The sequence below is a fragment of the Urocitellus parryii genome, chromosome 4 (assembly GCF_045843805.1).
Source record: "Urocitellus parryii isolate mUroPar1 chromosome 4, mUroPar1.hap1, whole genome shotgun sequence".
Lineage (NCBI taxonomy): Eukaryota > Metazoa > Chordata > Mammalia > Rodentia > Sciuridae > Urocitellus > Urocitellus parryii.
Genome location: NC_135534.1, coordinates 43,638,879 through 43,654,745, shown reverse-complemented (window position 1 = coordinate 43,654,745; position 15,867 = coordinate 43,638,879). Strand labels below are relative to the sequence as shown.

General features: G+C 37.0%; 1 protein-coding gene across 3 annotated transcripts in view; it reads left to right on the top strand.

The window, feature by feature from the left end:
- The first annotated feature begins 1,828 nt into the window (after window positions 1-1,828).
- Window positions 1,829-15,867, top strand: part of Prmt3 (protein arginine methyltransferase 3) — a 136,886-nt gene continuing 122,847 nt past the window's right edge. The window contains exons 1-7 of one of the 3 annotated variants that reach the window (XM_026405295.2): window positions 1,901-2,017; window positions 2,290-2,425; window positions 4,265-4,347; window positions 5,930-5,979; window positions 6,569-6,671; window positions 12,910-13,069; window positions 14,653-14,794. In XM_026405295.2, coding sequence (XP_026261080.2) covers window positions 1,990-2,017; window positions 2,290-2,425; window positions 4,265-4,347; window positions 5,930-5,979; window positions 6,569-6,671; window positions 12,910-13,069; window positions 14,653-14,794 — 702 coding nt within the window. In that variant the 5' untranslated portion in view covers window positions 1,901-1,989. Of the gene's footprint in view, window positions 2,018-2,289; window positions 2,426-4,264; window positions 4,348-5,929; window positions 5,980-6,568; window positions 6,672-12,909; window positions 13,070-14,652; window positions 14,795-15,867 lie in introns of all 3 variants that reach the window. The other 2 variants (XM_026405296.2, XM_026405297.2) reach the window with 2 other exon arrangements.

Here is a 15,867-nt window from a genome sequence, read left to right as displayed (position 1 = left end):
AAAATACATGTATGAAGATGTGAGAAAAAAAAAGAATTAGATTAGGTAGAGAGAAGTGATGGGAGGGGGAAGGGAGAGGAGGGGGGAATAGAGGATAGTAGAATGAAACAGACATTATTATTACTGTGTGTATATATGTGACTGCATCACCAATATCATTCTGCAACTTGTACACTCAGAAAAATGAGAAATTATATCCCATCTGATTCAAATGTATGATATGTCAAATAAAAAAAATTTTAAAAAAAGTTTATTTCCAGGCCTTGGGAATACCTCCAATGAACAAGTTAACCCAAGGAAACCAGCATATGTTCTGGTAATTTCCTACAATGAAAGGGGGTATCCAAACTAACATTTGATGGTTTCTGTCTTCCAGGATTTTTACAGTTAAAAGAAATGAGTACATTAAAAAAGAAAAAAAGTTTAGTAATACGTAAGTTCTCATTTCCCATTCAGTAAATGTATTCTATGGGCTAGGTCACCTAATATGTGAAGAAATGAAAGCAAAAATATATTGTCTTTATCCTTATAGTATAAACTGTTGTGGGTAAGTAAATAAATAAAACAATCAAATAATCATGGTAGGCATTAAGAAAAAAACTAACTTGCTGCTCCTGCAATAACAGAGGAACCTATTTTAGGAATGGTGGTGCAAGGAAAGTCTTTCTGGTTGAGACCAGAAGGGAGATCTACCATTTGTAGAGCTTTCAGTGATGAGCAATAAATAAAAGTTTTAAGCCTGGGACCCAGATAAAGGACTAGAGTTGAACCGGAATGTTAGGCAGGATCATGGAGGGCCTAGTAGGCTTTGGTCATCAATTTAAACATACCAAGTACAGTGCTAGCATCTGGGACTTCAGCTTGACCCTACCTGGTAAAACTGCTGCCACTCAAAAGACAACTCTAGGCCCTAAGTAACCTTGTGAGACCCTGTCTCATAAAAGAGGGATAGAGATATAGCTCAGTAATAAAGCACCCACTGGATTCAACCTCCAGTACAAGGAAGAAAAAAAAAGGGGGGGGGGGAGGGACCATAAGTCAAATTTGTTTTCTTCCCCACACAGCAGCCAGCACGTTTTTTTCCCTAAACATCTGATAGCAAACCTTGCTTACACCAGTCACCTGTTTTCCTTGTTGAGGCTAAAGTTAACACTTTGTGTAAGTACTTAACATGCGTAACTCGTTTTATCCTCACTAAATCCCTCAGGTTAGCGCAGGTAACTTACTCAAAAGAGACCATACAGGGGGCTGAATTAGGATTCAAACCCAGTAGACTAGCTCTAGTTCATGTTCTCAGGTGGAGCCTGGCAGGGAGGATGGAGGAGGTGTCGGGTGCGGGTCGCGGGTCCTCTTGGGGCATTTGGCCCCATCTGGTGTTTAGGGTGCACTCATACTACTAAATTCCTCTTCCCAGCGGCATTCAGCATGGACCTGGGAGCCGGTGGCCCAGCCCTTTTCTGCGTTAGCCTCCTACGCCACCAGAGGGCGCCGCGGGCTGGGTGCCTCTCCACTAAGCTCTCATCCCAGCAATAATGGACACAGACGACGCGATGCGCCAGTAAAACCGCTGCGGCGGCGTCTCTCCACTTCTTAGCCGGGCGCGTAGCTCCGGCTAAGGCCCACTGGTGCTGGAGCAGCAGGCAAAAGTTACCTCCAAGCACGCAACATCCAGTATTCGTTGCCAAGCTTCCGCGGTGTGCACTGCGTCAAGCCTGCGGCAGGAGGAGGTGGGGCCCGAACCCTCGCCCCGCCCTGCCCACCCATCGCACGTGACCGGTACCGCGGCCTCAAGGCCGGAAGCGCTAGTGGCCTGGTGCGCGCTCTCGAGTTCCCCGGCATCTGCAGGGTTCTTCCTTCCGGGACCTTGGCCCGGTCGCGCGCTCGCGCTCGTTCCCGGGGTCCCGGCCCTGGGCTCGGCGCCGGCTGCGCGCGCACGCTGCCTGCCGGTCCCCGCCCCCAGGCACGCCGCTCTCCCTGGGCGCCTCCGCCATGTGCTCGTTAGCGTCTGGCGCTACCGGTGGGTATCCCAGCGCCGCAGCACTGGGCTCTCCCAACCTCAGGCCTCGCCGCGTGAGGCAGGTGGGGGACCGCCCCCGCCCGCGCGCCCTCCAGGACGCGGTCCCGGGCGGCGGGGCCTAGCAGGGAGAATGGAGGAGGTGCCGGGTGCGGGTCGCGGGAGGACGGGGCGGGGGAGCGCTCGCCCAGGGAGAGCCCTCCGCCCGCCCCGCTCCTCGCCCTCCGGGGTCGCACTGGTGTCCCAGGCAGATCTGATCGTTGTGCGTGTATTAGGCGGCCGGGGCGCCGTGGAGGATGAGGAGGACCTGCCAGAACTGTCGGACAGCGGTGACGAGGCCGCCTGGGAGGATGAGGACGTTGCAGAGCTCCCCCACGACAAGCAGCAGACCCCCTGCCTGTTCTGTAACAGGTTCGTCCACCTCAGCGCCCAGCCTCAGACCTAGGGTGCCCCGTCGCTTGGGGTCTGTGTGTTCTGCAAGGAAAGACTGGTTCAGAGTTGAACCAGTCCTGTCCTTGAATTCTTGAACCAGTGCTTTGGGGTGATGGCGTGTAGAAGAGGAAGACCCACAGTGGTTTAGAGGGAGGAGCCATGAACTGGAAGCCAGGTTATCCTACTGATCCTCAACCGGCCTCAGTTTCTTCCCTCTTTGTAAAATGAGACGGTTTTGGATTGGATTTGTGGTTTCCAAATCTGGTGTGCACCCTTTCCACCAAAGATGCTTAAATACTGATGCTAAACTCTTCACCCCAGTCCTTTTTTTTATGTTTTTTTTTATAAGGACACATTTTGATACTATGTTAACTAAATACATGCTCAAGGTTGGAAGCCACACTGAACTAGGTAATCCCTAAGGACCTTTCCATTTTTACTGTCCTGTAATTTCTTGACCAACCAGAGCTTCTCAGGGGTAACATTTCACTTTGAACCATTTAACTGGTCTTAGTTCATGTTTCTTAAGTAGTGGCTCCCCATCTGGTGAGGAAGGAATAGATGCCTTTTTCACTTAGGAAAAGAGATTGCAGTGTCTATAACTTGTTCAAGGTCACAAAGGTGTGGTGTTTTTGTTGTTGTTCCCCAAAACATATTCCACTTAAAATTCTGCCTCACTCTCAAGAAACTTTGGTTTTGGTTGCTATGGTTAAGTGAACATGAAAGAGGCCCGATTTGTGTTGGTCATCATTACTTTAATAAATATTGTCTGTTGTGCCCTATATCTGGGCATAGTCCTGATTGGTGGTATGTTAGTTCTGGAGTGTAGCCTCATGGATAGGTAGAAAGTCTGCACATACTCTCGTTATCATAAAGTCTATATAGAGAGAGGACATCAGTGATGCAGCATTCTGTGGTAGACTACGTAAATACTGCAGATAACCCATCTTGGTAAACATTTGTTGAAAAGTAAACACTGCATATGTGCTAGGCACATGGAAGAGGAATGCAGCATCTCTGCTGTATATTTCTATCTTGGGTATCCTTTAGTTTGGCAGGTCTCATAATAAAGAGGCTTGGTCCTCCCCCATTATTTGAAATGCAGGTACAATACAAGATCACTTTTGAAATATGGCACTTAGAGAATGTGCCAGCTGTAAAATTACATTTTATGCTTTATTTCTAAAAGCAGATGAGCTGTGTCAGATCAAAGCCTCTGAAACCAAGAGTTGACACTTGGAGGAGAAAAAAAATCTCAACTAGGGAACTTTCTTGACTTTTTTTTTTTTTTTTTTTTTTTAAAGAGAGAGTGAGAGGAGAGAGAGTGAGAGAGAGAATTTCTAATATTTATTTTTTAGTTCTCGGCGGACACAACATCTTTGTTGGTATGTGGTGCTGAGGATTGAACCCGGGCCGCACGCACACCAGGCGAGCGTGCTACCGCTTGAGCCACATTCCCAGCCCAATTTTCTTGACTTTTTGAGAGAAACAAATTCTATCAATGGGAGCTCTTTTTCATAATACTTTTGATAATTTTACTGATATTATTTGGCAAATAAATTAACTTGACATTTAAAGGGAGGATAATTGTTTTACATGTTAAATGGGATTCAGAAGTACTAATTCTCATTAGAAATGCTGGGTTCTGGTCCTTCATCTGCAAGTGTGTTTGTTGCTTCCTAATTGAAAATAAACTAAAAAACTGGCTGGGCAAAAAAAAAAAAAAAAAGAGAGAGAGAGAAAGAAACGTGTATATTTAACATAAAATCAGTGCTCCATGAAGTCACCGCTTGATTTTTTTTTTTTTTTCTTTATCAGGCTATTCACATCTGCTGAAGAAACATTTGCACACTGTAAGTTGGAACATCAATTTAATATTGATAGCATGGTCCATAAACATGGTGAGTATTTCTTCGAATAAAGACACATTTACTTATGAGATTTAGGTTCAGATTTTATAATTTTCCACACCCTGTTTTATTCAAATCTATATGGTGAAGTATATATAACTACAACTTATAGAAATGCTTTTTTGACAGGTGACCCTTGAAGAAAAACTAATGTCATTCTTCTAGATAAAATTCACTGTGTTTAAGCTTCTAATGGCTTCAGAGCTAAACAAACAAACAAACAAAAAACCAAAACTTGGCATGTGATTGCATTTTTTCTAACCAAATTAGGGAAATCAGGGTAGAGGTGGACTTTGGGAAATGAGGTAAGTCATATGAAAACATACAGGTCCAAGTACAATGTGAATTTAAAGGACTGCAAGATTGGGTTTTATGGGTTTGGTAGAAAGTAGGAAATAAAAGGGAGTAAAGAAATTAAGGTGGTATGCAAAATACTTAGGTAATGTTTCTATTGTCTCATTTAAAAATAGCTTTCCTTACCAAACTAAATGTAGAATTGGTCTTTTGGTTCCTTATTTGTTAACAACTAGAAGAAACATTACTGAGGAATAGCAAATAAAAGACAGGTTTTTAGATCTCTAATAAATATATGATGTTTATAAATCATAAATTCAAGTGCACAAATACTTTTGTAAGTTATGTAAAGTTAGCCTCATTTTTTTCTTCCATTTTTTTTTTTTTAAATTTTTCAAGTAGAGGATATCTTTTTTTTTTTTTTTTAAAGAGAGAGTGAGAGGAGAGAGAGAGAGAGAGAGAATTTTTTTTTAATATTTATTTTTTAGTTCTCGGCGGACACAACATCTTTGTTGGTATGTGGTGCTGAGGATCGAACCCAAGCCGCACGCATGCCAGGCGAGCGCGCTACCCCTTGAGCCACATCCCCAGCCCTTTCTTCCATTTTTTAATGCACTTTTAGACTGATTGGAATTATACTTTAGGTTTTTTTATATATATATATATATATATATATATATATATATAAATACCTAACCATGTAGGTATTTTTTTATGCTATTAAAGCTTCCTCATAACATCATTTCTCAATACTAACCAATTTCCTATGATGAATAACAACCAATTTATCTTCTGACAAATAATAAATAACCAATAGATTACTACTTTCCTTTGTCTTAAATGCTGCTTCATTTCTGGAAAGATATGAGAACCAGATAATAAGCCTCATTGTTTTTTTTTGTTTTTTTTTTTTTTAAATGAGCATCATTTAACTTCATGGAAAAGCTGGTAGACTTTGTATACTCTGTCTTGGCAAAATTATAATTTTTGTATCACTTTTATGAAGAAGTTAGGGATTTAGAGACTTTCAGCTCTAATAACCCTCCCCCCCCTTTATTTTAGAAAACAAATAATTTAAAATTTGTCATCTAGGGTTGTTTCTCAGATAAAATATTCAGAAGTATCAAAATTACTACTTATAATTTTCTTAATAAAATCTCAAAAAGTAAGTGGTGGTTTAGAGGTCAGAAATATTATACTCTGTAATCATAGAAGCTTTTATAGAACAAATGATTTAAATAAAACTCATTAAAATTGAATTATCTTTTTTCTCCTTTAGGACTTGAATTTTATGGATACATTAAGCTAATAAATTTCATTAGACTTAAGGTAAGTTGGCAGCTTAATTTATCAGTTTTTTTAAAAATTTAAGAAATGCTACAGTGCTTATCACTGCAATGATTATTCAAGGGTATACAAGGAACTGTTATTAATCTAGCATTTGTCACATTGTAAGAATCATGGACTTTAGGAATTAGCACAACAAAGCACCAAGTAAACGTGTACATATACTTAAAAGTGTCATTTTTAATCCAGAGATGAATCAGTACTGTGTGAAAAAGTAATTCAGTGTCACATAAAGAGAAATACTAATAGTGTTTCTATAAAACCAGAAGTAATTTCTACTGTAATTTCAGGTCCTTTCCTTGCTGTTTTTTGTTTTGTTTTTTCAAACACTGTCCTTTTTTTTTTGTCCTACTTAAGTGAATGTATTGTCACTTTCCCTAAAACCAAAAAATATAAAATTCTGCATTGAACTATTTAAAATAACAGTTGAATATAGGCTCCTTATATAGAGATATACAATTTTGTACAATGTAATTTTGATTTTTTGTTTTGTTTCATTTACCTGGTTTTTTACCAGGGGGATTCATGGTTACATGCATTAAATAAAACATGCAATTAATTTTACATCCAGAATCCTACAGTTGAGTATATGAATTCCATATACAACCCAGTGCCTTGGGAGAAAGAAGAATATTTGAAGCCAGTATTAGAAGATGACCTTTTGCTTCAATTTGGTAAGATGAACATATTGTATCTACTTTAATTAATATAGGACCATCTGTTGTAGAAAAATGGAAGTGAAGTGTTTTAGGAAAATGTACAGATAGTTTCCCTGTCTTTGGTGTTGCTTTCCTTGGTTTCAGTTACCCATGATCATTTACAATCCAGAAATAGTAAAAGGATAATTCAGAAATAAACCTAAGTTTTAAATTGTGTGCTCTCCTGAGTAGCATGACTTAACGTTGTGCCATTCAGCTCTCTCCCTCTCTCCTGAAATTTATATCATACACCGTCTACACTTCCTGCCCTTTAGTCAGTTGGTAGCTATTTTGGTTATAGAATGTGTTTATTGGATTATCACAGTGCTTGTGTTCACATAAACTCCTTTTGAGAGAGAGACCATTTTCTTAATGACTTTACTATAGTATTGTTTTATTAGTTAACCTCTTACTGTTTCTGATTTATAAATTAAACTTTATGATAAATGTGTATATAAAGGAAAAAACAGTATATAGGATTTGGTACTACCTTCAGTATCAGTCATCCTCTGGGGTCTTAGAACATATCCTCCATGGATAAGCAAGGGATTTTTTTTTTTTTTTAATTCTCTAAAGATCTCATCAGATAGTTAAGAAAAGTTGAATCACTTGGAAACTGATACAGTTACCAAGGAGGAATTTAGAAGCATGTGTTTGAACATTTTGTATGGGACATTTTGAAACATAGAAACTTGAGAGAATAATTTTTAGTTATTAAATAATGATTTTAAACAATCTAACTTTAGTACTAATTTTCTACTTTTGTTTAATATTTAGATTACATAATTGACTTAAGACATTTTGTTTACTGAGAATTAGTTGTCGCTCTGCGATTTAATTTATACCTTTCTATACAGGAGTCTTGTGAAAATTCTCTTGGTCTCTTATACTTTATAGAGCTAATCTATAGAAATGAAATTACATATTCTTTTTGTATTTATGCTTATTTCACGTTCGTTTTGCCATTCAGAAGAAATGTAGTGTTTACTTTCTTCAAATCAGCAAGACTATTCTTAACAGATAATGGTTTGACAATGTATATTCGAGCAGTTATTTGATTATTACCTTTCATTTCCCTGAGAAGTACCCTTGTTGAGTTGTGTGCCATTGTTATGTCGTTCTAAGAAGTTTGATATGATTTTAGGAAATGTGTGATCTTGAACAAAACACTTAAGCTTTTCTGTTTTAAAATGAGGCATCTGAAAAATGAGGAATTAGGACTAGATTTCTGAGATTCTTACTAGTTCTAAAATTTGGTGATTTTCAGCTTTATTCTCCCCTCCTTTAATTTCATTTCTCGCAGTAACCAAAGTGATCTCTTTGATAAATGACACAAATGCCCAGTGGGTGTTCTTTATGACTTCCTAAATTCATAATCATCTGTTGGACACTCCCAGTATCAAAGTACTATATTAAATGCCGTATCAATGCAAAAAAATGAAAATTGTGGTCCCTTCATTAGGAGCCCCAGTCTGATGATAGGTGTGTTTTCTTTTTTTTTCCAATAATTATCTGTATTTTAATATAAGATAGACTATGATAAAGTACGTGAAAAGTAGAAAAGATTACAAATCGGAAAAGGAAGAAGTTATTCAGATCAATGATAGATATTTATTGAATGTTGTGTGTTGATTACTTTGAATATAGAGCAATAGAACTTTTAACTATCCAAAAGTATATTAGTTTAGGGTTTTTTTAGCCGTAATTCATAAGGTGGTAATGATACCTGCCAGAGAGAAAATACTTAATAAAGGAGACTTTATTGTTATTAGTAAATGAAAAAGTTCCACAAGAGTTTTTGTGAAGTCATAACCAAGATCTGGAGTACTTAGTGAGGTCTGTTAAAGGAAGTAGAACTTGAAATGGGTATGGTCTTCTAACAGTCTCTGTTGTAGCCATTGGTGAGTCGGAAGAGACATTTGCCGTCATTCTTGCTGCAGGCATGACTACTGACCATTTTACCTCCATTTGTGTTATGGTTTGGATATGCATTGTTACCCCCCCATACCTGTGTTTCATGCAGAAGTGTTCAGAGGTGAAGGATTATATTATGAGAACTTCGACCTACCAGTCCATCCTGATTTGAATGGATTAAGTGGGTGGGGGCTATATAGGTGGGGATATACTAATTGAGGGTTGCTAGGGAAAATGATCCCTGAGGGTGGGCTTTTGGGTTTTTATTTTTTTCCCTGGCTCCTCCCACTGTCTCTCTGCTTTCCTGCTGGTGTGGCAAGAAGAGCAGCTTTCTTCTGCCTTGCCCTTCCACAATGGTGTTCTGAATAGGTTTCCATGGATGGAACCTCTAAAATCATGAGCCTAAAATAAAGATTTTTTCCTCTAAGTTGCTCTTACCATATGTTTTGGTCACAGATGAAAAGCTGACTAACACAACTTGCTTTCAATAAATAGTTATGAAGCATCCGGTAAGTATTTGGCTTTAAAATTATAAAGATGACTAAATTAGTGAAGGAGACAACTAAGAAAATCGGAAATAACTGTGGTTTAAGGAAGAAAAGTCAACTTTACAGTGAAAAAACCTGGCAAATGCTGCCTTAACCAAGGAATCAATGTGATATCATATTAGTGATATATATCCTTAATTTGATATAATGGGTATGACACTTTACCTGTGTTTCTTCCTTACAAAAACCTGTAATTCAAGTCTAACTAAGAAATCAAAAAGTCACAAATTGTTCATTCTCTATACTACCTGACCAGGATTCCTCAAAATGATCAATTATCAAAAATAAGGAAAGCCTGAGAAATAAAAGTTTGTATAATAATTGGAACAGGGTCCGTATAGGATTAATATCCATAAAGAATTAAAAATTCAGAGACAAAGGACCAAATATTTGATAGAATATTGGGAAAAATGATCAGGTAATTCACAAAAAAGGATATGAAAATAGTGTGAAACTTATGAGGGAATGTTCAGAATTACTCAAGAGACATGCAAATTAAAACAACATATCCTACCTTCCAGACAAAAAAGTTTTGAAATAATACATTCTATTGATGAGACTATGGATAGATAGGCACTCTTGTGTTGCTAGTAGAATGGAAATTTTATAGTACTTAGCAAAACTGGTTTTTTGTTTTATCTTTCATTTTTTTCTTTTTGGTAGTGCTAGAGAATGAATATGGAGCCTTATTGGTGCTAGGCAAGTGTTCTACCTTTTGTCATTTTTTTAAGACTCTATTTTTCAAGTTGCCCAAGCTGCTCTTGAATTCCTGATCCTACTGCCTTAGCTTCCTGGTCACTGAGATTTCAGGTGTGCAACATGACACCCAACTTGTACATACTTAATAACAAAATCACTCATAAGAATCTATATTGAAGATATACCTTCTCATTCTGAAAATACATAAACACAGAGTTATTCTTTACAGCATTATAATTCCAAAATATTGGAAATAATCTAAATGCCCATATATTGGAGAGTGGTTGAATATACTGTGGTATACCCACACTGTGGAGTACTATATACCTCTTAAAAAGAACTGATATATTGTGAGTTGATATATAATGATACCCAAAATATAATGATAAGCAAAGTCAAAGCTCAAAATAAAATAATATGCTATTCTTTTGTTGAACTCTTTTAATTTTTAGTGAAATAGCAAAGGAATCTGTCATTTTTAAATGTAACGACTCAATATTCTATGAGAATGGCTAGAGATTTGTGACATAGTGCACTGCATTTGTAACAGTAGTTCATCTTTTAGTTATATTATTGTGAGTTTGTTAAGCATAACTGTTTTGTCTTAATGCTTTTATTATTTTTATTTATTAGTACCAGGGATTGAACCTGCAGGGCTTAACCACTGCATGATATCCCCAACCCTTTTGATTTTTTTTATTTGAGGCAGGATCTCATGAAATTGCTTAGGGACTGGCTAAGTTGCTGAGACTGGCCTTTAACTTGCAATCCTCCTGCCTTAACCTCCCAAGTCACTGGGATTATAGGCATGTACCACCATGCTTAGCTTATTTTGTCCCAGTTCTGAAGAGGTGTCTTCATAAGCTCTCAGAACCAGAAACAAATAGAGTTAAAAAAAAAAAAAAAAAGTCATTTGCTGCAGTCTGGCTGGGCACAAATAATAATAATATAAAAAAAAAAACCTACAAAGCCTTGTAGGTTCAAACACTCACTGGTACTCTGCACACACTTCCTGGGAACACACTCCCTCCACCCGGCTCCATTCGCCAATTCTCCCAGAACACCCACCCCCCCAACTCAATGGAACTCCAAAGTAGTGGGCCCCCGAGGCAGCAGGATCCTCCCTAATCCTGGAGCACCTTTCAACCATTCCCTCTAGCATCATTCCAACTAAACTGTGGCTCTCAACAGTCATTTCTTCCAGTGCTGTACCTAGGAGAAAATGTAATATTTGCATTGCTTATTATTGGTTTTTTGTTATTGTTTATTATTGCTAATTAGACCTCCAAGTGGACATTAGGATTTCGTAAAATTCACAAGCTCCTTGTTTAACTTTTTTTTTTTTGGTGGAAACTGGGTGTGTACTGGGGATTGAACTCAGGGGCACTTAACCACTGAACCATTTCCCCAGCCCTTTTTTGTATTTCATTTAGTGACAGGGTCTCACTGAGTTGCTTGATGACTCCCTAAATTCTGAGGTTGGCTTTGAACTTGAGATCTTCCTGCCTCCTGCCTCAGCCTCCCAGGCTGTTAGGATTTCAGGATGTGCTACCTTGCCTAGCTCCTTATTTAACTTTTGATTGTGGAATTATTTCTTCAATAGAAGTTACTGTTTTATATATGATGAAATTAAAATTAAGTTAAGAGTTTGATATTAAGAATTCCAGTATTTAATAATATCAGTAATAAAATGTTAGCTTTTAGATTCTACTCTTAACCTTGCCAGGATGAAAAAATTATTGAATATATAGAATTCTTTGTCTACTAATTCTCCTTAAAGAATATCTTTTTTTCTCCACATGTATTAAGGTATAATTGATAAATGAAAATTTTATACATTACTGAAAGTTTGTACCTTTTAACTAACATCTACCCACCCATCTCTCCACCCCTCAGTTCCTGATAGACACAGTTATACTCACTACTTCTGTGAGGATTTTTTAGATTCCACATGTGAGATCATGTGGTATTTGTCTTTCTGTGTCTGGATTATTTCACTTTAATAATGTCCTACAGGTTCATCTATGTTGTCACCAATGCCAGGATTTCTTTTAAGGGAATACCTAAATGCTGTTCTACAGATAAGGACACAGACTGTGAGGTGGCATTTGTAATGATAATATCATGGGTTAGGAAGATGGGTGTGGGTTTGAATGTTAGCTCTTTCATTAAACATCTGTATGACTGTGTCACCTTTTCATTGCTGTGACCAAAAAACCTGACAAAAACAACTTGGAGAAGGAAAAGTTTGGACTCATGTTTCAGAGGTTACATCCATGGTTGGCCACCTCCATTGCTCTGGCCCTGAGTGGAAGAACATCATGGCTGAAAGGAATGCTCCACTCATGGCAGCCAAGGATCAGAGAGAGCCAGGAACCATGGACTAGATATATAATTCCTAAGGACACATCCCCAAGGACCTACTTCCTCCAGCTATGCCCTACCTGCCTTATGTTACCACACAGAAATTCATTCAAATTGTTAATCCCTCATATGGGAGAATCTGCTGTCTAATCATTTGATCTCTGAACTTTCCAGCATTGCCACATGAACTTTTTTGAGGGACATCTCATACCCAAGCCATAACAACAACTTTGTGCGAGTCAGAGTTATTATTTGACTTTATAAATGGCTAATCATTTAGTTTTTCTGAAATTTATTTTTTCTGTGTCTAAAATATAGAGATAAATATTTATATCTTTGGTTTGTTTTGAAGATGAAATGAGATGTACATATGCACTAACTGGTAATCAATACCTATTAAGGTTTTTTTTTTCCCTACTTTTTTTTTCTTCCTATATTTGGTTCAATATAATTGATACCTTTATGTTTTCAATTTAGCTAACTAATGGAAAACAGACTAACAGCATATTCTTTTTAATTCAAATTGAAACAGTTTGGATGTTAAGTATTTAATTAGAAGTACTTTTATTATTTTTTCTCAATTGGCAATGTAATAGACACTTAGAATACATATATATATTTCTAACATATTTATACTCATTTCATTGCTATGAGATGGCCTGATGAAAATGTCCCTTTATTTTTTTTAGATGTGGAAGACCTTTATGAACCAGCATCAGTTCCATTCTCATACCCCAATGGACTCAGTGAAAGTACATCTGTCATTGAGAAATTGAAACATATGGAAGCCAGGGCGCTGTCTGCTGAAGCTGCTTTAGCTAGAGCACGTGAGGATCTGCAGAGAATGAAGTAATTTATCAGACTTACAGAAAATTAATTGTTGTTAGATCCTTCAGATCACATAGCTAATGGCAAGGTAGAATATAGAACACTTCATATACGAGAAAACACAATGAAGAAATTAATTTTGGTAGCATTAATGATATGCAGCACTTTTGTATAGTTTGGATAATGTCAATTAATGTAAAATTTTATGGATTTATCTATTATATAGTTCATAATTATTTTTATATTAAAGGTGATTGTTTTGACAGAGTTACCCTCCAAATGCTTTTAATGTCTTCCTTTCAATTTTCCTATTTCCTATTGATTTCTTCATTTTACTTTTCCTATCGTAGGTTTTTAAAAGTGGAGGCATTAATATAGTTTAGGTTTGGGGGAAATTACAGTGTTGAAATTTTTGTTTTTAAGGAATAAAGTATAATGTAGGGCAGGGGTTGTGTCTCAGTGATAGAGTGCTAACAGGTGTGAGGTTCTGGGTTTGATTCTCGGCACCACATACAAATAAATAAAATAAAGGTCTATTGACAATTAAAATATATATATGTATGTATATATATGTATGTGTATATATATATTTAAAAATATATATAATGTAGTATTTAATATAAAATCAGGTAAGTGGAGGTTGTTTTCTAGTGAGTAAGTTAATATTCTAGTAGTGTTGCGCTTCTCAGAGTTTAAGTGCATATCAATCACTTGGGATTCTTGTTAATGTAGATCCTAATTTAGGAGGTCTAGAATAGGGCCTGAGATTCTCGCTTTTTTTTTTAAGATAGGCTCTCACTAAGTTGCTGGGGCTGGCCTTGAATTTGGTATCCTCTTGCCTTAACCTCCTCCAAGTCGCTGGGATTACAGTATGCTATTGTGGCTGGCCTGATATTCTGTATTTTTAACATGTGCCTCAGAGCTTTACCTGGTGGATTTATGAGTCAGCTGCCATTGCCTAAGTACCCATTTGATGGTTTGCCAGAAATGTCCTGCATGACAGAGGAGAGTCAGTTTTAGTTCTTCCTTGTTTCTGATTTTTATGCTTGGGAACCTTGTAACCAACACTGTCTCTACTTGCCTCTCCTTTGTATTTCTCTCCTTTGAATATTGTACGGATTATTAGTTTGTCATAATCAGTAAAGTAGCTGAATTTTAGGGCTGGAGTAGGTAGTGTTAGATATACTACATGTAAATAGTTATCTGTTTGGGTCTGCTATCTGCCTGTTTAACACATGGTTTTAAAAATTATTGTGAGTTAAAATATACTACATGATTCAGCTGCTAAAAAAGGTTATTTTAGAACAACAGAAATGATAAATTTGAATAAAGAAAATGTGCTTGTTTGCTTAGTGAAAGAAAGAACCATCATCTGCAGTTGGCATTGCTTTTGTGGTTTGCACAAGGAATGCTCACCGCCTGGTTTGAGTATGCCACAGCTTAAGATCCAGCAGGGGGAGCTTTGGGTTGCTTAAGAGACATGGTGATTTAGGAGGCTCATCACCCTCTCCACCCCTCCCCCTTCCTCTTCCTCAACCTCTAGCCTTTCCTTTTTTCATGGTCCAATAAACCTGTCTCAAGGGTGTATTTCAAATTGATTACAGACAATTTGCTCAGGATTTTGTGATGAACGCAGATGTCAGAACCTGCTCGTCATCTACTGCCATTGCAGACCTCCAGGAGGATGAGGACGGTGTTTATTTCAGCTCATACGGGCATTATGGGATACATGAAGAAATGCTAAAGGTTAGAAAAGAGCACAAATCTGCCACATCCGTACTAAAGGAAAAAATAGAACAGGGTTTTCCTTAATACACGAGAACACTTTTTCCCCCCTGTAAGAACAGCTTTTTAAATCTCTTTGGTGTTTAATAGCTCATCTTGTGATAGAAGGATTATAGAGCCTCAAGATCATTGTAAATTATATTTAGGACATTGGCAAAAACTGCTTAATGATTTTGGTCTTTTCAAGAGTAACTATGTATATTAAATAGAAACAATTATGCTATTATTTTTTAATCTGAAGAAAATGATTAATTTTAGTGTGTTAAATACCAATGCTAAATTGGGGCAAATTTTTGATAAAGTTTAATAATAATTCTCATAATTGTTATAATATGACTTTTACACTTGATATCGTTGATACATAGGAATTTTTCCTAAATTGGTCAAATCAGATATTTAAATCTGGTTGATTTTAATTTTCAAAATGATAATGTCTAATTATAGAAGTCAAGTTCTAGCTGTACCTGGCAAGTATATGTTTTATCAAGTATTATTTGAAGTAGCAATATTTTTAGTTTGGTTAAACTGAAAATACTGGCTGGCATGGTTTTATATACCTGTAGTCCCAGCACCTGGGAGACTGAAGCAGAATTCCAGGGCTAGCCTGGGCAATATAATGAGATCCTATCTCAAAAACAAAACAAAACTTGAAAATATCTAACTAGCATAAAATTATTGTTTGATTGTGAAAGCTATGTAAATTTTCTGATAATTATCTCTGGGGATTTTAGATGTCACCCTTACCTTCAAAAAAAAAAAAGAAAGAAAAGAAAAGAAACAAAACCAGTCAACAAAAGTCCCTTCCTAAATTTTTTCTCCAAAGATTATTTTATTTAATGGAAGTACTAAAACTAGGTTTCCCTGAAACATGCATTTTTAGATAGCCAGGGATATTTTATAACATTTATTTGTGTTGTTGAGTCAGTTTTGCAGAATGAAAGTGGAAGTTATAATTATTATAATTATAATTATGTAGGGGCTTTTAAAGCAATGTCATGTCATTACTAATTACATGTCATGGTTGTGCTTTTTGT